Source organism: Mustelus asterias, chromosome 4, assembly GCF_964213995.1.
Source record: "Mustelus asterias chromosome 4, sMusAst1.hap1.1, whole genome shotgun sequence".
Lineage (NCBI taxonomy): Eukaryota > Metazoa > Chordata > Chondrichthyes > Carcharhiniformes > Triakidae > Mustelus > Mustelus asterias.
In genome coordinates, this window is record NC_135804.1 from 140,788,931 (window position 1) to 140,811,759 (window position 22,829).

The 22,829-nt window shown below is 44.9% G+C and overlaps 1 protein-coding gene across 4 annotated transcripts in view; it reads right to left on the minus strand.

Moving 5' to 3' along the window:
* Nucleotides 1-22,829, minus strand: part of tmem255a (transmembrane protein 255A) — a 92,631-nt gene that overhangs the window by 18,230 nt on the left and 51,572 nt on the right. For all 4 annotated transcript variants that reach the window (XR_013497670.1, XM_078211841.1, XM_078211839.1 and 1 more), the window contains exon 7: nucleotides 3,442-3,601. Coding sequence is in view for 3 of the 4 variants with exons in the window: in XM_078211841.1 (XP_078067967.1) it covers nucleotides 3,442-3,601 (160 nt within the window). In the remaining variant the exon portion in view is untranslated. The remainder of the gene's footprint in view (nucleotides 1-3,441; nucleotides 3,602-22,829) is intronic.

The window sequence follows — 22,829 nt, forward strand, 5'->3', positions numbered from 1 at the left end:
TATATGAATGACGAATAATAGGGGGACCAACATAGATCCCTGTGGTACACCACTGGACATTGGCTTCCAGTCTTCACCGTCTGTCTCCTATAACTGAGCCAATTTTGAATCTACTTTATCAAATTACCTTGTATCCTATGTGAATTTAACTTCTTTACAAGTCTTCCATATGAGACCTTGTCAAAGGCTTTGCTGAAATGCATATAAACTACATCGACTGCACTACCCTCATCTACACACCTAGTCACCTTCTTCTCTTAGAGCAGAGAAAACTGAGGGGGAGCTGATTGAGGTGTACAAAATTATGCATGACATAGATAGGGTAGATAGGAAGAAACTTTTCCTCTTAGTAGATGGGTCAATAACCAGGGGGCATAGATTTAAGGTACGCGGCAAATTTCCAGTGTACTTGAGGAAAAACATTTTCACCCAGAGGGTGGTGGAAATCTGGAACTCACTTAGAAATCTTGGAAGATTTCACTGTCTGAAAGTGTGGTAGAGGCGGGAACCCTCACAACATTTTAAGTGCATTTAGATGAGCACTTTAAACATCATAGCATACAAGGCGTTTCCCACTTCTTGCCTCTCTTCTTTCTTGAATAAAGGCGTGACATTAGCATATTTCCAGTGCACCAGTATCTTTCCGGAATCCAGGGAATTTTGGAATATCATAACTAATGCATCCACTATCACTGCTATCACCTCCTTTAACACCCTAGGGTGCAGGCCATCAGGTCCTCAGGACTTATCTACTTTTAAACCCTTCAGTTTACTGAGTACCTTCTCTCTGGTCATAGTAGTTTCACCAAATTCCACTGTATTAACCATAGTTTTTGGGACAGTGTTGATGTAACCAACAAGTGTTGGTGGGGGAGGGAGTGGCATAGTGGTATTATCACTAGTCTAGAATCCAGAGAACCAGAGTAATGCTCTGGGGACCCGGGTTCAAATCCCACCACGGCAGATGGTGAAATTTGAGTCCAGTAAAAATCCAGAATTAAGAATCTACTGATGACCATGAAACCATTGTCGATCATCGGAAAAACCTGTCTGGTTCACTAATGTCATTTAGGGAAGGAAATCTGCCGTCCTTACACGGTCTGGTCTACATGTGACTCCAGACCCACAGCAATGTGGTTGGCTTTCAAATGTCCTCAGAAATGGAGGGCAATTAGGGATGGGCAATAAATGCGGGGCACAGACAGCCTATGAAATGAATAAAACTGCATCTGGAGTACTGTGTACTGTTTTGGTCTCCTTACATAATTGCATTAGGAGCAGTTCAGAGAAGGTTCACTTGATTGATTCTTAGGATGACAGGGTTGTCTTATGAGGAAAGGCTGGACCTATAACCAATGGAATTGAGAGGTGATCTTATTGAAAATATAACTTAGCAGGGTGGATGCTGGAAGGCTAGTTCCTATTATGGGAGAGACTAGAACTAGGGGGACACAAAGATAGGTACGGGAGTAAGTTATGAAGAAGACATGAGAAGTCTGCACGGTCACAGTACTGGGTTTAAAAATGAGAGGACTCCAATTAAAGATGAGAAGAAAACTTTTCTCTCACAGAGTCTTTAGTATGTGGAATTCTCTTCCCCAGAGACTGGGAGAGGCAGGGTCATGAATATGTTTGAGGCTGAGTTACATAGATTCTTGATTGACAAGGGAATCAAAGGTTACAGGAGGTAGACAGGAAAGTAGAGGTGAGGCCACAATTCAGATCAACCATAATCTTATCAAATAGCAGAGCAGGCAGGGAGGGGCCGAATGGCCTATTCCTAACTGAAATGTTACGCATAAAGGCGTAACAAAGGCCTAGACTCAATCCAGATTTAAAATCACTTCAATTCCAGTTTCCAACAGCCTCCCTGATCTATTCATCTTGAAACCATAGAAATCAGCAAAAGAATCAGAATCCCAAATTTACTTTAAAAAGGGAGGATATAGGTTACTTTTTAGTTTCACTCCAACTTGTAAGAAAAAGATCTGTGCAATATTTGGATCTTTAATTGTGCAAAGGATGATCTTTCCCTGCCTATTATTAATGAAAGCTGTTAGCCTTAGCCAAAGCTTCCTTCTCACGTAAGGGCTTAGTTACTTCAAACAAAGCAATAAATAATTTGTATGGCTTCTTCTTAATCCAACAACGAATTCCTCTACATTACTCACACACTCTTAATCACAAATGATGAAATTCCAGAGGATTACATGAGCACAAAATAATGCAGAATTGCAGAAAGAGTGAGACATCAGAGGGCCGCAGCCAGGATGAGTGCGGAGGCGCGTCCTCATGGGGGAACAGAGAAAGAGCGGGCTTTCATTTCAAAGGTTATTACAAATCTTTTCTTGGATCAAGTTACAGGGTAGTGTTAGAACAAATACGAGAGATTGTACCTTCTTGCTCAGTGAATTACTTTTGAATGGACCTACCCTGCATTAAGTTGATCTTTCTCTACACTCTAGCTATGACTGTAACACTGCATTCTGCACTCTCTCCTTTCCTTTTCCCCCTATGTACTCTATGAATGGTATGTTTTGTCTGTGTAGTGTGTAAAAAACAATACTTTTCACTGTTTGTTAATACATGTGAATAATAAATCAAATCAAAATGAAAGAAGAAATGGCTCGCATTTATAGCGTGCTTTTCATAACATCAGGTCACCCTCGGCACTTTGCAGATAATGAAGTACTTTTAACCTGTTGTAATGTAGCAAGTGCTGTGTCACATTCTTCACAGCAAGTTCCCACAAAGAGCAGTAAGATCATGATTCGATAACCAATATTGATTGAGGGATGAATATTGGCTGGGATATTGCGGAGAAATCTCCCGCTCCTCTTCACAACAGTGAATCATATCATCGAATCCCTACAGTGCAGAAAGAGGCCATTCAGCCCATCAAGTCTGCACTAACAATAATCCCACCCAGGGCCCTATCCCCGTAAACCCCACATATTTACCCTGCTAATCCCCCTGAAGAGGCATGGCCAATGCACCTAACCTACACATCGTTGGACCGTGGGAGCAAACTGGAGCACCCGGAAGAAACCCACACAGACACGGGGAGAATGTGCAGACTCCACACAGGTAGTGACCCGAGGCCGGAATTGAGCCTGGGTCCCTGGCACTGTGAGGCAGCAGTGCTAAGCACTTTGCCACCATGCCGCCCAGGTGATATTTACATTGTTTCGAGGGGGAAATTTTAGTTTAACGTCTCATGTTAAAAACAGCTCCTCTGACAATGCAGCCCTCTCTTCAGTACTGTGCTGGGAGTGTCAGCCAAACTGATAGATCGGAAGGAGACCCTCCCCATCCCTGCTCTGTAAAGGAGAAAGGCAAGTTTTTATTTGCTTCTACCTTGCACCAAAAATAATGACATCGTAGGTATTGTGACATTCTTCCAAAATAACTTGTATAGCCAAAGCAGAAAAAGTTCAATACCATATCTTTAAAGGATCCAAGGACTGCCGCTGTGATGATCCCAAGAAATAAGCCCACGATGTTAAGGATTGTCGATGACCATAGCAGATGATACAGGTGGATAACTTCCTGGCAACTTCCGACATCATTATACTCGTAATAACCACCCAAAGTGTCTCGACTGTATTAAAAGAATAAAAATAGATGAGAAAGTCTGGAGACTGTTGCATTCTCCATTCACCATCAAATATCCTCCACTTCCAACCACCAAAGCAAAAACAGGGAAGGTATATTCTTCCATCTCTGATATCCCATTCTACATCTAAGCAGGACATCCAACTTGACCAGTCATTTCATTCACTGACACCCAGGTAGTTCGGGTTTGGGTTTTTCAAGCATGTGAGCCAAGTTTTCAGAGCTGGAGTGGTCAGCATTTAATTGCAGCGAGTGAAACATCCATTTCTCCCACTAGCATCCTCCAGTATGGACGTACAATACTTTTCCAACCAATTAAAGAAACAAACTTGCTTAATGAACAAATATATTACAGCTCCCTCTGATTCAATTCATTCTTCATAAACGCAGTGCAGTGAGAACATCACAATTACAAAATGCAAAGATAACAGCTGAGGTATTAAGACTAATCTGTCACTAGTTACAAATCTGGGTATGAAGGGACCGATACCCTTCTGTGGAGACACATTCCAGCCGTCCCAAGGTATTACAATCCAAACTGAAACCAAACCTCTCTCTATTTATAAATATAAGTGCTTCCTAATGTGTGGGAAAGTTGGTAAAGACGCCGGATTCAATTATTTGTGAGGAATATCAAAACCTGTGCCAGCATACGGAGATACAGATTGAAATTTGTAATATCAAAAAAAGTGTTTGGGAACATGTTTTGGTGAGGAACATTTCTAAATCAATGAAGGTTAATGTGTAAAAGGGCTGATTCCACTTCTGACAAAATAAAATGCATGAATGACAATTCCAAATGGTTAAACACTGCAAAATATTGATGATGTTAACCATTGCATGTGCGATTATATAGCTAAACTGCTTGACGTTAAGTGACATACTCACCATAGTATGTATTTATAGTGCTTCTGGGAAGAAATGCAATTTCTCCTTAATTGTATTCCCAGTCTTCAGAGAGATGCACGATTTTATGTATTTTACCTTGGCACCCATTCATCCATGTCCAGGCAGCAAAGAAAATTGAGACTTGTTGCTTTATATATCCTGACCATAGAGTAGCAAGAAATATATTCCAGTGATTTACAGCGAGTGGCCACTGTTAACAGGGGAGAGGAGGGTGATGAGCCTGAACACACAGTCCTTCCTTCTGTCAGTATGAAGTTCACTCTATAGCCAAAGGTCCATTAATACAACAAATGAGGGAAGCCCATTCTTCCACTGACTTTATGCAACTCACCCAACAGTGCATTTTACTCACTTAACAGGCCAGGAATTGTGGAAGATCGAATGACAGTGCCCACTGTTACTAATTCGTAACAAACTCAGCAATTCCCAGCAAAAGAGCAGTGAGTTAGGGACTTTTAAGGGGCGTCTGGGCAAATACATGAATAAGATGGGAATAGAGGGATATGGTCCCCGGAGGGCAGGGGGTTTTAGTTCAGTCGGGCAGCATGGTCGGTGCAGGCTTGGAGGGTCGAAGGGTCTGTTTCTGTGCTGTAATTTTCTTTGTTCTTTGTTCTAATGCGATGTGAGGTAAAAATGTCCAATTAATGTCGTTCGCTCTGCAATGCGCCATTGCAGCAAATCCTGCCTCAAATTCTAGAAGAAAGGCCTCAGTAATTTTTCCACTGTCAACACAAATATTGAAGAAAACCCAGCACATTTTGAATTGATAACATACATTATTTATCCATAAGCCGCTACTTTCCATGCTGCGATATTTCCACAGTGCCAGGAGCTCAGAAGTTCTTATTTGTGCCAATGCTGATAATCGATCATCCCCAATGTTCAGAAAGGCAGAACAAAGTCCCTTTATCACTTTCTGTACCTGTCAGAATCACCCTGGATTATGCTTGACTTAATTTGCTTAACTTTTTGCTAAGATGAAGGAGAATCATGGAAGTAAATGCTTTGCAAGGCAGTAATCGATTCAAGGAATCCTGATATCATAAACCAAGAAAATCTAATTGTCTAAACTACAGAGGATGCCTTACATAGTATGTAACCGTACTATTGTACATTCGACAGTGCAGATTTGCCCACCAATTCCGATCTCCCTAAAGGAAAGAGGAGATTTTGAAGAACAGATGATATTGGTGGTAGTTTAAGTTAATTTATTTGTGCCACAAATAGACTTACATTAACACTGCAATGAAGTTACTGTGAAAATCCCCTAGTCATCACACTCAAGTTTTCAAGGGGCGGGAAAGTTCTGTCCCTGGAGTATGTTTTCCAGTAGGGGAGGCAGCTCATTGTTTGTGGCAGGATCTTCCAGTCCCGCTGATATCTATAGTGTTTTGCGTGGTTTGCCTGTCCCACTGTTAAGGAATCTGACATAGGAAGATCCCGCTGGTGGGAAGGGCTGGAAAATCCCACCTAAATAGTCACAATGTAGGCCCAAGAGTAACCTACCTGCTTCCTGTCTCACCCCAGGATGGTGCCTGAGAAAGGGTCAAAACTCTTGGGAGAATGTAAATAAGATTCCAAAGATGTGTGGGTTAGGTTGATTGGCCATGCTAAAATTGCCCCTTAGTGTCCTGAGATGCGTAGGTTAGAGGGATTAGCGGGTAAATACGTAGGGATATGGGGGTAGGGCCTGGGTGGGATTGTGGTCGGTGCAGACTCGATGGGCCCAAGGCCTCTTTCTGCACTGTAGGGTTTCTATGATTCTATAAGAATGCTATACTCACTATGTACACTAACATTAGTAGCATAGAAGTGCTTAAACAACTTATTGTTAAATTTTATTATATTTGATGACATTTTCAAATGTTACTAATTTTAACATGCTGCTGTGCCACAGGAGGAAGATTCTCTCCTCTCCCTCCCTGGATAAGCCGGAGAAACACTATTCCAACTGAACATGACCCATCTATGTTTCCCTGAAACCACCTTGTTGCTTTCTTACTGGAAAGTTCCTGAGCTGAAAGAGCCAACATGTTGGTCAGGGTTAAACAGCATCTGTTACATCGTTCGATTGATGTATTCGAATTTCCTCACAGTCACCTTGAGGAGGACAGAGAAAAATTGAAGAGTTTTTAATCCTTTCTTGGACCTGTTATCTGCTGTTATTTGGCTCCCATCAAATCTGCTGAAAGAAACTGGGCCAAGTAAACCAGCAGACCTTTTTGCAAGGAATTTCCACATTTTGCAATGCAACCCTGCATCAATGAATCCACCAATTCTTGTATATTCACAACCGAAGGAGCCATTATTCCTCACAGCATTTGTAGAAACCATAGAGATGTTACGGTGCAGAAAGAGGCCATTCAGCCCATCATGTCGGCACTGGCCCAAAGAGAAACGAGCCACGCATTTTACTCCCACTTTCCAGCACCTGATCTGTAGCCTTGCAGGTTACAGCACTCCGGATGCAGGTGAGTATTTCAGCCTCAACCACCAACTGAGGCAGTGAATTCCAGATGTTCACCATCCTCTGGGTAATAGGTTTTTCCTTACGTCCTTTCTAATCCTTCTAACCTTAAATCTATGTCTGCTGCTAATTGACCCCTCAGCTAGGGGTAAACAAGTCTTTCCTGTCCACCCTGTCTAGACCCCTAATAATTTGATACACCTCAGTTACATCACCCCTCGGCCTCCTCTGTTCTCAGGAAAACAACCCTAGTCTATCCAATCTCTCTTCATAACTGCAATTTTCAAGTCCTGGCAACATTCTTGTACTCTCTCCAGAGCAATTATGTCCTTCCTGTAATGTGGTGCCCAGAACATTATACAGAGTTCTAGCTGTGGCTGAGCCATTATTTTATACAGTTCCATCATTACATCCCTGCTTTTGTATTCAACACTTGGCCCAATAAAGGAAAGCATTCCACCTGCTTTCTTGATCAACTTGACCATCTGTCCTGCCACTTTCAAGGGCCTGTAGCCATGCACTCCAAGGTCTCTCACTTTCCCTACCCCTCTGAATATCTTCCCATATAATGAGTATTCCCTAGCTTTGTGTACCCTCCCCAAATGCATTACCTCACATTCTTCCGGATTGAATTCCATTTGCCACTTCTCTGTCCACTCAATCAAAGCACTGATATAATTCTGGAGACAACAGCTATCCTCTTCACCATCAACTATACGGCCATCTGCAAACCTCCCAATCATGCCACCCACATTTGCTTCCAAATCATTAATATACACGAAAAACAGCAAGGCCTCCAACACTGAGCCCTACGGAACACCACTTGAAACCGCTTTCCATTCAGAAAAACAGCCATTGCCCATTACCCTTTGTTTCCTGTCACTGAGCCAATTTTGAATCCAACCTGCTGTCATCTCCTGGATTCCATGAAATCATCAGTTTTCCAAGCAGTCTGCCATGTGGGACCTCACTGAGATTCATGCAAGCAACATCCTCTGATTACTCTCATCAATCCTCCTTGTTAATTCCTCAAAAAATTCTATTTAGTAAGATGATCTTCTCCTAACAAAAACCATCCTGACTATACCTGATCAATCTGTGCCCAAGTGACAATTTATCCTGTTTCTCAGAATTGTTTCCAATAAGTTGCCCACCACTGGGCGGCACGGTAGCACAGTGGTTAGCACTGCTGCTTCACAGCTCCAGGGACCTGGGTTCGATTCCCGGCTTGGGTCACTGTCTGTGTGGAGTTTGCACATTCTCCTTGTGTCTGCGTGGGTTTCCTCCGGGTGCTCCGGTTTCCTCCCACAGTCCAAAGATGTGCGGGTTAGGTTGATTGGCCATGCTAAAAAATTGTCCCTTAGTGTCCTGAGATGTGTAGGTTAGAGGGATTAGCGGGTAAAAGTGTAGGGATATGGGGGTAGGGCCTGGGTGGGATTGTGGTCGGTGCAGACTCGATGGGTCGAATGGCCTCCTTCTGCACTGTAGGGTTTCTATGATTTCTATGATGATGATTTCACTGAAGTCAGACTGATTGGCCTATAGTTTTCTGGCCTATCCCTCGCATCCTTTTTAAATGATGACACAACATTCACAGACGTCCAATCCTCGGGACCTCTCCTGTATCTAGTGAGTATTGGAGAATGATCCTCAGAGCACTCGTTATCTCCTCCCCAGCTTCCTTTAATAACCTGAGATACAATCCATCTGCCCCAGGTGATTTATCCACTTCCAAGGATGCCAGTCCGTCCAGTACTTCTTCTCTCACTGTGCTTATTGTACCTAATATTTCACACTCCTTCTCTTTAACTAGAATGTCTGCATCATCCCTCTCCTTAGTGAAGACAAAGTACTCATTGAGAACCTTGCCCACATCTTCTGCATCAACCCATGAGTTACAATGCACATCCATGATAGGCCCTAACTTTTCCTTCGTTATTTTCTTGCTTTTAACTCAATTTTAGGATTGTCTTTGATTTTATCTGACAATTTTTTTTCCTATCCTCTCTTTGCTTTCCTAATTTCCATTTTTATTTCACTCCTGCACTTTCGATATTCCTCCAGGTTTTCTGTCTTTTGTGACTGTAATAAGGTTTCTTTTCCTGCTTTATCTTGGCCTGCAAGCATCTGGATAACCAAGGGGGTCTAGATTTGGCAGTACCACCCTTTTTTTTGTGGGGACATGTCTACATTCTGCCTGTAGAATTCCACCTTTGAATGCCTCCTATAGATTTGACAGTTTTTCCTCTAAGAGCTGTATCCAGTCCACTCTTGCCAGCTCATCTCTCAGCTTTGTAAAACTTGTCTTCCCCCAATTTGGACCTTTTATTCCTGTTCTATCTTTGTCCTTTTCCATAATGATGCTAAATCTAACTGTGCTATGATGACTATCTCCAAAATGCTCCCCCACTGCCACTCCATCTACTTGCCCAGCTTCATTTCCCAAGACTAAATCTAGAATTGTGCCCCTTTCTTTGGGTTTGTTACCTGTTGGCTGCAAAAGTTCTCTTCAATACAAGTTCAAGAATTTTGAATCCTCTCTGCCCTTCATACTGTTTGTATCCCAAATGATATTAGAGTAGTGGAAGTACCCAATGATCACTGCCCTATTGTTCATTCACTCAGAAACCTGTCCACAAATTTGCTCTTCTAACTCCCGCTCATTATTTGGCGGTCTGATAATACACTCCTAATAGTGTGGCTGGGCCTTTTTTATTACTGAGCTCAACCCAAATGGCCTCAGTTGATGCTTTAAAAACTCTATATCCAGGGATGTTGAACTGCCAGTTAGAATCATAGAATCCTACAGTGCAGAAGGAGGTCATTCAGCCCATCGAGTCTGCACCGACTACAATCCCACCCAGGCCCAAACCCCATACATTTATCCTAGCTACTTCCCCTGACACTAAGGGAGAATTTAGCATGGCCAATCCACTTAACGTGCACACATTTGGAGTGTGGGAGCACCTGGAGGAAACCCACCCAGACAAGGGGAGAATGTGCAAACTCCACACAGTGACCCAAATTGGGAATCGAACCCAGGTCCCTGGCACTGTGAGGCAGCAGTGCTAACCACTGTGCCGCCATGCCGCCCCAAATTTTGCCCCTCTTTAAGCCATGTTTCCATTACAGTGATGATATCATGCTACCATGTGTCTATCTGCACCCTCAGCTCATTAGCATTATTCACTGTGCTCCTTGCATTTACCTTTCAACACTGCCAAATTCCTGTGCGTACACTTTTGTACACCGTCCTGCTTATACAGGTCCCACCTTCCCTACAACTGGGCCCGAGGCCTCAGAAACCTGATGTCCTCCAACCTGCTGTTCAATCAGTCAGTTCTCCTGTTTTATGCTCACTTGCATGTGGGATTGGGAGCAATCCTGAGATTACAGCCTTATAGGTCCTGTTTTTCAATCTCCTTCCGAAAATATGTTTTCAGGACCTCAGCTTCTTTCCTATCTCAGTCATTGGTACCAATGTGGGCCACGACCTTTGGCTGATCACCCTTTCCCAGGATAAAATCCTGTTGCCTCTCCGTGACATCCTTTACCCAGGCACAAAGGAGGCAACAGACATCCTGGAGTCACGTCTATGGCCACAGAAATGCCTGTCTGTTCTCCTATCAAATCCCCTGTCTCTGCTGCCCCTCCTGCCTTCCCATAGAGCAGAGCCATTGTGGTGCCACAATCTTGGCTCCAACTGCACTCCTCCGAGGAAGCAACACCCTCACCAGTATCCAAAGCGGAAAACCCAGAGCTCAAGGATCTGCAGCTAGTGACACTTCCTGCATATGTGGTCGTCTAGGACACCAGAGGAGCGTCCATTATTTATTACAAGACATGTATTCCATGTGACAGTCCTGCCATAGCTTCAATTTACTTCCCTTACGTTAACTTTATTTAACTTTGATTTACTTATGCAACTTTATTCCACCTGACCATAGCTTAAATTTATTTCCCTATTGCTCGTGTTTCTTATTTAAATGTAAGTAACCCCTTCTTTTAAAAATAATGTGTTTTTCTAATTCTCACCTATCTGATAATCCTCCCAAACAAGTTTCTCACCAACCAATGAACTTATGTTTCTCTTGTGATTTTGGGCGCTGCTGGTTGCCTGTCCCAGTGTCCTCCTCTCGCACTCTCCTCTAGGTGCTGCTGACCACCTATCCCAGTGTCCTCCTCTCGCACTCTCCTCTAGGTGCTGCTGACTACCTATCCCAGTGTCCTCCTCTTGCACCCTCCTCTAGGTGCTGCTGACTACCTATCCCAGTGTCCTCCTCTTGCACCCTCCTCTAGGTGCTGCTGACTACCTATCCCAGTGTCCTCCTCTCGCACTCTCTCCTCTCTTATCTTCTGATCAGACTTTTTCTGTAGCTGTCCCAAGACAATAGCTTTCTCTTGGTCAATAGTGATAGAAGCTATTGTTCTGCCTTTTTTTAAAAATTCCCCTGGATTCCAAATTCATTGAGATTGGTTTAGGAAATGAAAATGTCATATAATTGTAATTCTAAAGAGGTTTTTTGGCAGAGGCACGACATGAGGGACTTTGTGCTAAAATTAAGGCGAACGACATCCTGGGGAATATAACGAGATAGATTGCAAATCAGCGAGAGATGGTTAGAATCTAGTGATTCCCTCAGTAAGGTCTAATCTCTAGGGAGCTTCACCAGAGATCTGTGCCAGGTCACCTCCTGTTCATTAACAATTTGGGTGGAATATTGAAAGCAATTATTAAATTGCATCCCTATTCACTAAAGGAGAGGTTGCTGAAACTGTCACAGTAAAGTTGAAAAATTGGATAGGATAAAAATAGATCAAATGGAAATATGTAAAACGTTAGCAGTGCTTCAAGTTTGAAAGGTCACCTCTTCCAGATAGGATGCATTCTGGGCTGCTGAGGAATTTAAGGCTGGAGATAGCAGCAGCTGAGGCCACAATCTTTCAATCCCCCTTAGACACGGCGAATGCTGCCAGAGGAGAGGAGGATTACAGATGTTACATTCCTGTTCAGAAAAAGAGTGAGGGATAAACTCAGCAACAATAGGCCAATAGGTCTAATGTGGGCAGTAGGCAAACTCTTAGAGACAATATTTCAGGTCAAAATTAATTGTCACATGGAAAAATGTGACCTAATAAATTTGCAAACGGCAAATTATTTTTGATGACTGAGTTCTAAAGTAGCATATAATAGGCTTGTTAGCAAAATTGGAAGTCCGTGGTATCACATCTCTGACTCATCTGTGGAGGTTGGCCAAGCAGGGACCACGGCCGGTCCTGAATCTGTGGAGGATAGACCACTCTCTCCTTGGAAGGTTGAACTGAGGCAGTTGTTGAATTGGGTTCGAGACCACATACTTATTTGTTGTGTCCAATGGTTGTGTCCAATGGGATTTGAGTTGAAGCCCTGTGTGGAAGAGTTTTCCAGATTGGCCTTTTTGATGGGAGTTGTACCCTGGGTGGGCTGAATAGATCAGCATAAAGGGGCAGGTGGGGGGCATTGCAAACCTCTTCCATCATTTTGTGGGTTGTTTCACGTCAGTGGATATGTGGAGGAGTGATGTTTGCCAGGACAGGGGACCAAGGGAATGGTGTTGAGCGTCATGTTCCTGTAATGATACGCATGGTGGCATTCAGTGTGTGTGCCTGCGATGATCTTGACCAAACAGGAGCACAATATTCTGCTACTGAGTATGGGAGTGCGAGTGCTGAGGTTCGGAGGGTGGTGACAGCAGCACTCCACGTTGAGCCTAAAAGCTGTTTCTGGACTTGAACTTGGCTGCAGTTGTTTTAAGGTGTTCCTGGAAGGTGTTCCCAGGAATACAGAGTGACTGGTGGACCATGTCTTGCAAATACTTCAGTCACTGCAGACTCTGTTTTCTCTGCTGATGTCGACTTCATCACAACATACACAGAGTAACAGCTGTAGTTGTCGATCACCATTAGTGTGGACTCTCCTGATAGAAGTGGATCTAAGAACTCAACTGCTACATCCTCCCATAGACCAACCCTTAACAGTGTGCTGCATGCTGGTTCAGGTGGATTAGTTTGCTGACAAGTTGACATTCATGACATGATTTAACAAACTGCTCCACATCTTGCGTTATCCCCAGCTACCATATCTTGGTCTAGAAATTTTGCTTAATACCAAAGTTTCAAAAGAAAGCTTGACATCTTTCTGCTCTTTCTCAACCCTGAATCGTTCATTCTCTGCGCAACTTCCTCAGTCAGTCAGTCAGGGTAGTGAAGTTTGGGATTATATATAACACAATAGTTCACAAGTCTCAGAAAACTTCTCGTTTCACTGGCACTTTGCGGTTCTCTGCTCTCGCTTCTATCTTGTCTTTTTTTGGATTGATTATGTGATTAGCAGCATACCCTTCCAGCTCCTCCAGCTACCTGTCGCACTTCACACTGACTGTACTGGCATCAGCGTCGGATTAAATGGCTCAATGCTCCTGACTGTAGACACACCAGCTGCAGCAAATGCCACGACACAATCCTAACTATCTCTGCATTCTTCCTCATTGCCCACGTCACATCTCAGGCTAAACCGAATCACAGATTTAGCTGCAGGTATCACGTTATTCAATTGGCCATGTTGGTTCACTTTTGACCACGTACTATCTGACCTTGGCTGCCTTCACCAGTGTGTAACATGCAATACAGTACAACACAAGTATCCAAACACATTCTGTTACCATTAGCACACATGGTACGGAGGGGACAGTGACAGCATGGAGATAACATTCTCAAAGTTACGAAAAGCAGAAAGCAGGAGCGAACACTTGCATTCCCAAACTAAAGAAAAATAAAGAGTGATGTCCCCCCAGGGGTAGGTACTAGGACCACTGCTTTCTCTGATCGATATTAATGACCTGGGTGCCGCGATGGCATAGTAGTTAGTGCTGCTGTCTCACAGTTCCAGGGACCCGGGTTTGATTCCCCGGCTTGGGTGACTGTCCGTGTGGAGTTTGCACATTCTCCCCATGTCTGTGTGGGTTTTCTCTGGGTGCGCTGGTTTCCTCTCTCAGTCCAAAGATGTGCAGGTTAGGTGGATTGGCCATGCTAAATTGCCTCTTGGTGTCTCGGGAGCAAATATGTGGAGTTATGGAGATAGGGTCTGGGTGGGATTGTGGTTGGTGCAGACTCGATGGGCCAAATGGCCTCCTTCTGCACTGTAGGATTCTATTCTATGATTCTGTGACTCCCCCTATGTACTCTACGTACATAGAATCATAGAATCCCTACAGTGCAGAAGGAGGCCATTTGGCCCATCAGGTCTGCACCAACCACAATCCCACCCAGACCCTATCCCCGTAACCCTGCTAGCCCCTCTGACACTAAGGAGTAATTTGCCGTGGCCAATCCACCTAACCTGCACATCTTTGGACTGTGATATTATTAAACTAGAAAGAGTGCAGAAAAAATTTACTAGGATGTTACTGGGACTTGATGGTTTGAGTTATAAAGGAGAGGCTGGATAGACTGGAACTTTTTTCTCTGCAGTATAGGAGGCTTAGGGGTAATCTTATAGAGGTCTATAAAATAATGAGGGGCATAGATCAGCTAGATAGTCAATATCTTTTCCCAAAGGTAGGGGAGTCTAAAACTAGAGGGCATAGGTTTAAGGTGAGAGGGGAGAGATACAAAAGAATCCAGAGGGGCAATTTTTTCACACAGAGGGTGGTGAGTGTCTGGAACAAGCTGCCAGATGTAGTAGCAGAGGCGGGTACAATTTTGTCTTTTAAAAAGCATTTAGATAGTTACATGGGTAAGATGGGCATAGAAGGATATGGACCAAATGCGGGCAATTGGGACTAGCTTAGTGATTAAAAAAAAGACGGCATGGACATGTTGGACCGAAGGGCCTGGTTCCATGCTGTAAACCTCTATGACTCTATGAGGGCACAGTTTTGAAGTTTGCTGACAATACAAAAACTCAGAACTACAGTCAACTGGTGAACGTATCAAAATGAATTTGTTGCACTGAAAGAAGAAATGGGCAGATGCATGCCAGGATTTTCTCCCAGATTGACAAAGTCCGATGTTGTGTGGGAAAGATGGTGTTGAGCCAAGTGACAGCAATCACAGCCATGGCTCTTTACACTGTATAATGCGGGACATGGTGCATAAAGGCCAGCTGGGGTTCCACAACATAATACTGACGGGCGACCTCTGATTTACCCGCCCTGCCAACGTCTCAGCGTTTCGATGATCCGGGCGCCATGTTAGAAGGAAACATTCTTCATCCAAGTGCACCCTCTGACAGCGCCCTGGCACCACCCTCTCCTCACTAAGTGCCGTGCTCACCTCCGAGCTTTCCTTGGAGTTCTGCTCACCAGGTTCATGCCTCCTGAGACTTGTCATGCATTGCACCTGTAATGACTTCAATCAGGCCATTGAGGTTGGCCTATTGGAGTATGAACTCCCTGATTAAGGATCCAATTGATGGGTCAATCAGGGAGTCTTTGCCTTGTACTAAACCGGGAGTGTCAGTTCTTCTGGCACCCCCGGGGGTAGGCTGCTAGCACTCTGTGTACTGCTGTTGGAATTGTAAATGAAGGGATTTTGGTGAAGGGACTTCTGCCTCTGTTGGATTATTACAAGCACCATTCTGACATAATGCCACTGTGGACATATTATTTGATGTGGGGGTGCAATTGCGGTGTATGGGCCCAGTAAATGAATTTAATACAATTCCCAATAATGAATGGCCAGAAACGCGACCGGTCACCGACTGGTTGAAGGAATGATGGCTTCCTGCTTTTACATCGACCTGAAGAGCATCTACGGCCTTCCTGCAATAGTCTCAGCTCTCAATCCCAAACAGGAGTGGAAAATCCCAGCCACACTTCATGTCATAGAAGTGTGAAGTGAAGCATTTTGGAAGGGAGACTAAGGAGAGGAAAATAAAAACTGAATGAGAAACTTGTAAAGAGAGGAACAGAGAAACCTGGGGTGCTGTGGGTGAGTGTTAATGTACACGCCAAGTTGAGAAGCATGTTTAAAAAAAGCATACAGCTCTTGAGCTTAATAAAGAGAGGCGCAAGAAAGTTATGCTTAACTATCATAAAAATCATTGGTAAGGCCCCAGACAGAATATTGTGTAAATTCCAAGCAGCAAACTTTCAGAAGGATATGAAGGCCTGAAAGAGAGTGTAGGGATGGTTTACTAGAATGGTATCGGGATGTGGGATTCTAGTTATGTGGAGACTAGAGAATCGGAAAGTTAAAGTTTATTTAAAGTTTTTATTTATTAGTCACAAGGCTTACATTGCCACTGCAGTGAAGTTACTGTGAAAGTCCCCTAGTCACCACAGTCCAGTGCCTCATAGAATCATAGAAACCGTACAGTGCAGGAAGAGGCCATTCGGCCCATCGAGTCTGCACCCAATCCCACACAGGCCCTACCCCATATCCCTACATATTTTACCCGCTAATCCCTCTATCCTACACATCTCAGGACACTAAGGGGCAATTTTAGCATGGCCAATCAACCTAACCCGCACATCTTTGGACTGTGGGAGGAAACCGGAGCACCCGGAGGAAGCCCACGCAGACATGGGGAGAACGTGCAAACTCCAGACAGACAGCGACCCAAGCCAGGAATCAAATCCGCGTCCCTGGTGCTGTGAAGCAGCCGTACTAACCACTGTGCTACCGTGCCGCCCATTTGGATGGCTACAGGAATAGAGTAGGGCAATGGGGCTGATTGGATTGCGCTACAGAGAGCTGACATGGAGTCAATGGGCCGACTGGCCACCTATCTTGCTGTTACAACCCGATATGTTGGGCCTGTTCTCCTTACAGCAGGGAGATTTAATAGAAATGTTCAAGATCTCAAAGGGTTTTGTTAAGAGGAAATGAGAGTTGTTTCCAGTGATCGTGCAGATTAGTGTTATGGCACTTGGCAAAAGAACCAGAGGCGGGATGAAAAGTTGTTTTTAGACGCAGCTGATTGTTCTGGAATGCGCTGCCTGAAACGGTGGTGGAAACACATTCAATAGTAACTTTAAAAAGGAAATTAGATAAATACTTCAAAGGGGAAAAATTTGCACGACTCGGAAAAGAGACAAGAGTGGGACTCTTTTTTTCAAAGAGCGGGGACAGGTGGTGGCATAGTGGTATTGTCACTGGACTAGTTATCCAGAGACTCAGGCTAATGCTCTGGGGACCCAGGTTCGAATCCCACCACGGCAGATGGTGAAATCTGAATTCAATAAAAATCTGGAATTAAAAGTCCACTGCCTGACCATGAAACTAAGATAGATAAGTCGCCGGGTCCGGATGGGATGTACCCCAGGTTACTGTGGGAGGCGAGGGAAGAGATTGCAGAGCCTGTGGCGATGATCTTTGCGTCGTCGATGGAGACGGGAGAGGTGCCGGAGGATTGGAGGATTGCGGATGTGGTTCCTATTTTCAAGAAGGGGAATAGGGATAGCCCAGGTAATTACCGACCGGTGAGTCTAACCTCAGTGGTTGGTAAACTGATGGAGAAGATCCTGAGGGACAGGATACATGAGCATTTAGAGAGGTTTAGTATGCTCAAGAATACTCAGCATGGCTTTGTCAAGGGCAGATCGTGCCTTACGAGCCTGGTGGAGTTCTTCGAAAATGTGACTAAACACATTGACGAAGGGAAGGCGGTAGATGTGGTTTATATGGATTTTAGCAAGGCGTTCGATAAGGTCCCCCATGCAAGGCTTCTGGAAAAAGTGAGAGGGCATGGGATCCAAGGGGCTGCTGCCCGGTGGATCCAGAACTGACTTGCCCAAAGGAGGCAGAGAGTGGTTTTAGATGGGTCTTTTTCTAAATGGAGGTCAGTCACCAGTGGTGTGCCCCAGGGATCTGTTCTGGGACTCTTGCTGTTTGTCATTTTCATAAATGACCTGGATGAGGAAGCGGAGGGATGGGTTGGTAAGTTTGCCGACGACACGAAGGTTGGTGGGGTTGTGGATAGTCTGGAGGGATGTCAGAAGTTACAGAGGGACATAGATAGGATGCAAGACTGGGCGGACAAGTGGCAGATGGACTTCAACCCAGATAAATGCGTCATGGTCCATTTTGGTAGGTCAAATGGGATGAAGGAGTACAATATAAAGGGAAAGACTCTTAGTACTGTAGAGGATCAGAAGGACCTTGGGGTCCGGGTCCATAGGACTCTGAAATCGGCCCCGCAGGTAGAGGAGGTGGTTAAGAAGGCATATGGTGTGCTGGCCTTTATCAATCGAGGGATTGAGTTTAGGAGTCCGGGGATAATGATGCAGCTATATAAGAAGACCCCACTTGGAGTACTGTGCTCAGTTCTGGTCGCCTCACTATAGGAAGGATGTGGAAAAGATTGAAAGGGTGCAGAGGAGATTTACAAGTGGCATGCCTTATGAGGATAGGCTGAGGGAGCTCGGTCTTTTCTCCTTGGAGAGACGAAGGATGAGAGGAGACCTAATAGAGGTGTATAAGATGTTGAGAGGCATAGATCGGGTGGACTCTCAGAGGCTTTTTCCCAGGGTGGAAATGTTTGCTACGAGAGGACACAGGTTTAGGGTGCTGGGGGATAGGTACAGGGGAGGTGTTAGGGGTAAGTTTTTCACACAGAGAGTGGTGGGCGAGTGGAATCGGCTGCCGTCAGTGGTGGTGGAGGCAAACTCAATAGGGTCTTTTAAGAGACTCCTGGATGAGTACATGAAGCGTAATAGGATGGAGGGTTATACGTAGGTCTAGAAGGTAGGGATGTGTTCGGCACAACTTGTGGGCCGAAGGGCCTGTTTGTGCTGTAGTTTTTCTATGTTTCTATGAAACAATTGTCAATTGTTGTAAAAACCCATCTGGTTCACTAATGTCCTTTAGGGAAGAAAATCTGCCGTCCTTCCCTGGCCTGGCCTACATGTGATTCCAATAGCCTAGCAAGTCAATCAGCTCAAGGGCAAGTAAGGATGGATAATAAATGCTGGCCCTGCCAGCGACACCCACATCTCATGAATGAATTTAAAAAAGCTAAAACAAGGGACCAAATCCACCATGGTCTCTCCTGTCAGTGGGGTTCACTGGCAAGCAGGAATCCAAATGTCAGTTTCATCCTGGCGTCAATTTTATTCAGGATCTGCTGCCGGTACCCGCTGGAGGCGGACGTGAAAGTAATTTGCATCCTGCTAATGGGATGCAGATAAAGACCCAACTGGTATCTCCCCATTCCTGATTCTCCGGGACATCAGTGGGATGTCTGGAGCAACACGATGGTTAGCACTGCGGCCTCATAGCACAGGGACCTAGGTTGAATTCTGGCCTCAGGTCACTGTCTGATGGAGTTTGCATGTTCTCCCTACGTCCACATAGGTTTCCTCCAGGTGCTCCGGTGTCCTCCCACAGTCCAAAGATGTGAGGGTTAGGTGGATTGGCCATGCTAAATTGCTCCTTAGTGTCCCAAGGTGTGTAGGTTAGGGAAATTAGCAGGGTAAATACGTGGGGTTACAAGGATAGGGTCTGGGTAAGATGCTACATCAGGGAGTCAGTACAGACTCGTTGGGCCGAATGGCCTCAGAAGATGGGAATTTCCTGAACAATGCCTGGGGCTGCCTCTGGAGTTTGGGATGGAGGCCGTTAGTAACCTTGGCACACCGCAGCAGTAGGTGGAGGGTGAATCTTCTAGTCTCAGTGCCATGAAGAGGTCCACCTTCTTGCCTCAGAGTGTTCCTAGAGATCCATTTTCTTTCTTCAATGATGGGTCAGTGATGTTGGATGTCTTTTCAATATGGCAGCCAGATATGATGATGGGACTCGTGCCACCATGCCCACCCTGCCACTGAGTATGGCACAAAAGCCTCAGGTGAATAATTAACAAAGTCAGGACTGGAGGATATGGTATAGTTTCCTGCCAGCCTCTGCAACTGGAGGCACTCCATGTTCCTGCTCTGCCACAGCACTTAGTCCCAGATGGGAGAACTCTGGCCAAATTTATAGAAAATACAAAATTGTGCTGTAGAATAAAGAGCTTTCAATTATGAAATAGATGAGAAATGGATCTAAACAGGTTGGGTAATGGGCCCAACAAAACAAAAAATGGCAGTAAATATGGTTCAGTGTATGTACCTGTGCAGGTCTGTGCTGTAATTACGTTTGTGCGTGTCCTGAGCTGTACAGAATTACAAGTTGGTGTAGAATGGTTGGATGCAAGTCAAAGATGAAGTGACTCAGAAGATAGAAGGCTATGAGGCTGTGTTGTCCTGGGCACATGTTAATGAAAGGCTTTGGTGGGGCTGCATCTGGAGTATTGTGTGCCTGCTATTCCCTCCACTTCAATGAGGACATTTTAGCTCTGGTTTTGAGAATAATGAGAATGATTGTGGAAATGCATCGAATTACAGAAATAGATTTCATAACCTGAATTTCTCCCGCAAGTGGCTATTTAGGTGGGGGTATAAAATGGAAGGAATGGGCTTCCTGCCTTCCTCAACCCTGGGGCAGGCAAGGCCTCTGATGGGCGACCTGTCCTTGCCCCTAGTTGAGGCCCGTAAGTACCCAGTTAATGAGAACTTAGTGTCGGTTTCCCAGCCAGCCTCAACTTTAGGCTGGCAGGAGGATTTCCTGGGCATGGAGGGAAGTCCAAAACTGATTAGCTCATTGGCTCGATGGCTAGAGTGTGATGCAGAAAGATACTAACGGTGTGGGTTCAATCCCCATACCGGCAGTGGTAGTTCATGGAGACCTTGACTCATGCTTGATGGGAAGTGCTGCTCCTCAAGCTATATAACCATGTGTTTCACTCTAACAGAGACGCCTATGGTCCCTCATAGACAATGGTTAATTACCAGCGAGCACCAATACGTGATATGGAAGATAAAGAATAGGTTCCCTGGAGATCTCAGAATATCATCTGCACATCAAGGATGATGAGCAATAGAAGTGCAGACTGAGAGTGTTACACACTACATCTAAAGAAAATGGCTCTAATACGAAGTCATTGATTGGGATCAGAAATGTGGGTAAGTTATAAAGAATTCTCAAAAAATTAAATGTTTGTAGGAAAATTAATCAAAAAATATATTTTCACAAACTAGATTTTGTTTTTGAAAAGAGACTGAATGGAACAATTAACTTTGAAACCTTATCATTAAAATTGAATGACTCAATTTACCATCCAATTAATCCACTTATATGAATAAATATCCCTACTCTGCTCTCAAAGACATTTCCACAAAACAGGGGGGTGTCATCAGCAACTTCCCATATTCCTTTATGACAGACACAACTTTAGGGTAGTTTTAGGATAGACTGGCTGGAACCAGAGAACAGAAGGTTGAAAGGGGATTTTATAGAGTTTTTCAAGATCACGAGACAGAGTAGCTAGAATAATCAAAATACTCCAGATGTTGGAAATCTGAAATAAAACCAGAAAATGCTGGAAACACTCAGCAGGTCTGGCAGCACCTGTAGAGAGAGAAGCAGAGTTAATGGGTGGAATTGAATTCAGGCGACAGTGGATCTCTATCTGATGGAGAGCTGGCAAGAGCACCACGTTGCCCCCTTTGAGGAAGGCTCATGGTCTTCTGAGCCAGTCAGGCACTAAAGTGGCCAGCAATGCGAAACCTAGGGCAGAAATCCCACCGCTGGAGCTACTAGCCGATCAGAGGTGGCGGGATAAGGCCCTTAAGTGGGCATTAATTGCCCATTTAAGGGCCTAATTGGCATCAGGACATTGTCCACAAGCCACCCCGCCCTGGACTTTAAGGGAAGCAGAGGCAGGAAGGGGGCCAGGTACTCAGCTGGTACTCCCCTGCCTGACTATATGCCCCCCACCTCCAAACTCACCTCTGGCCAAGGGTAGCCAAGGGTAGAATTTTCCCATCCCGCCTGCCACGGGAATTGTAGCTGGCGCCACAGGGAGCTTGCAAAGATCCATTGACCTCGGGCGGGATTTTCCGACCTGGGGGAGGAGCGTGGCCGGAAAATCCCGTCCCCAGTGTTTCAGGTCTGTGTTCATCTGAAACTGTTCTCTTCCTGTTGGGGAGCACTTCAGCGATCACGGGCATTCGGCCTCTGATCTTCAGGTAAGCGTTCTCCAAGGCAGCCCTCACAACACACGACAGCGCAGAGTCGCTGAGCAGAGACTGATAGCCAGGTTCCGCACACATGAGGACGGCCTTAACTGGGATCTTGGGTTCATGTCACCCTATCTGTAACCGCCACAACTTGTCTGGACTTGCAAAATCTCACTAGCTGTCCTGTCTGGAGACAATACACATCTCTTTAACCTGTGCTTAACGCTCTCTCCACTCACATTGTCTGTACCTTTAAGACTTGATTAGCTGTAAAGACTCGCAGTCCAATCATTATTCTGTAAATTGAGTTTGTGTCTCTGTATGCCCTGTTTGTGAGCAGATTTCCCACTCCACCTGATGAAGGAGCAGCACGCTTCGAAAGCTAGTGGCGTTTGCTACCAAATAAACCTGTTGGACTTTAACCTGGTGTTGTGAGACTTCTTACTGTGTTTAGCCCAGTCCAACGCCGGCATCTCCACATCTGAAACTGCCAGCCCTGCTGACCATTTCCTGTTTCTATTTCAGATCTCCAGCAGCTGCAGATGTTGTGATTTGTGCGGACTGAAGGTTCATGGAAGAGGCCAGAAATATAGGAGCTCGGGAGATCTCGGGGCTGGAGGAAGTTCGAGAAAAAGGAAGGGGCTAGGAATCTGAACACAAGGGCAAGAACCTTAAAATCGAGGCAGTGTCGGAGTGGGTGCCAACATACGTCAGTGAACACGGGTGATGCTGAATGGGATTTGGTATACAACTGTGTATGGCTAATGCTTTCGACTGGAAAATACAAGTGCTAAACAGAG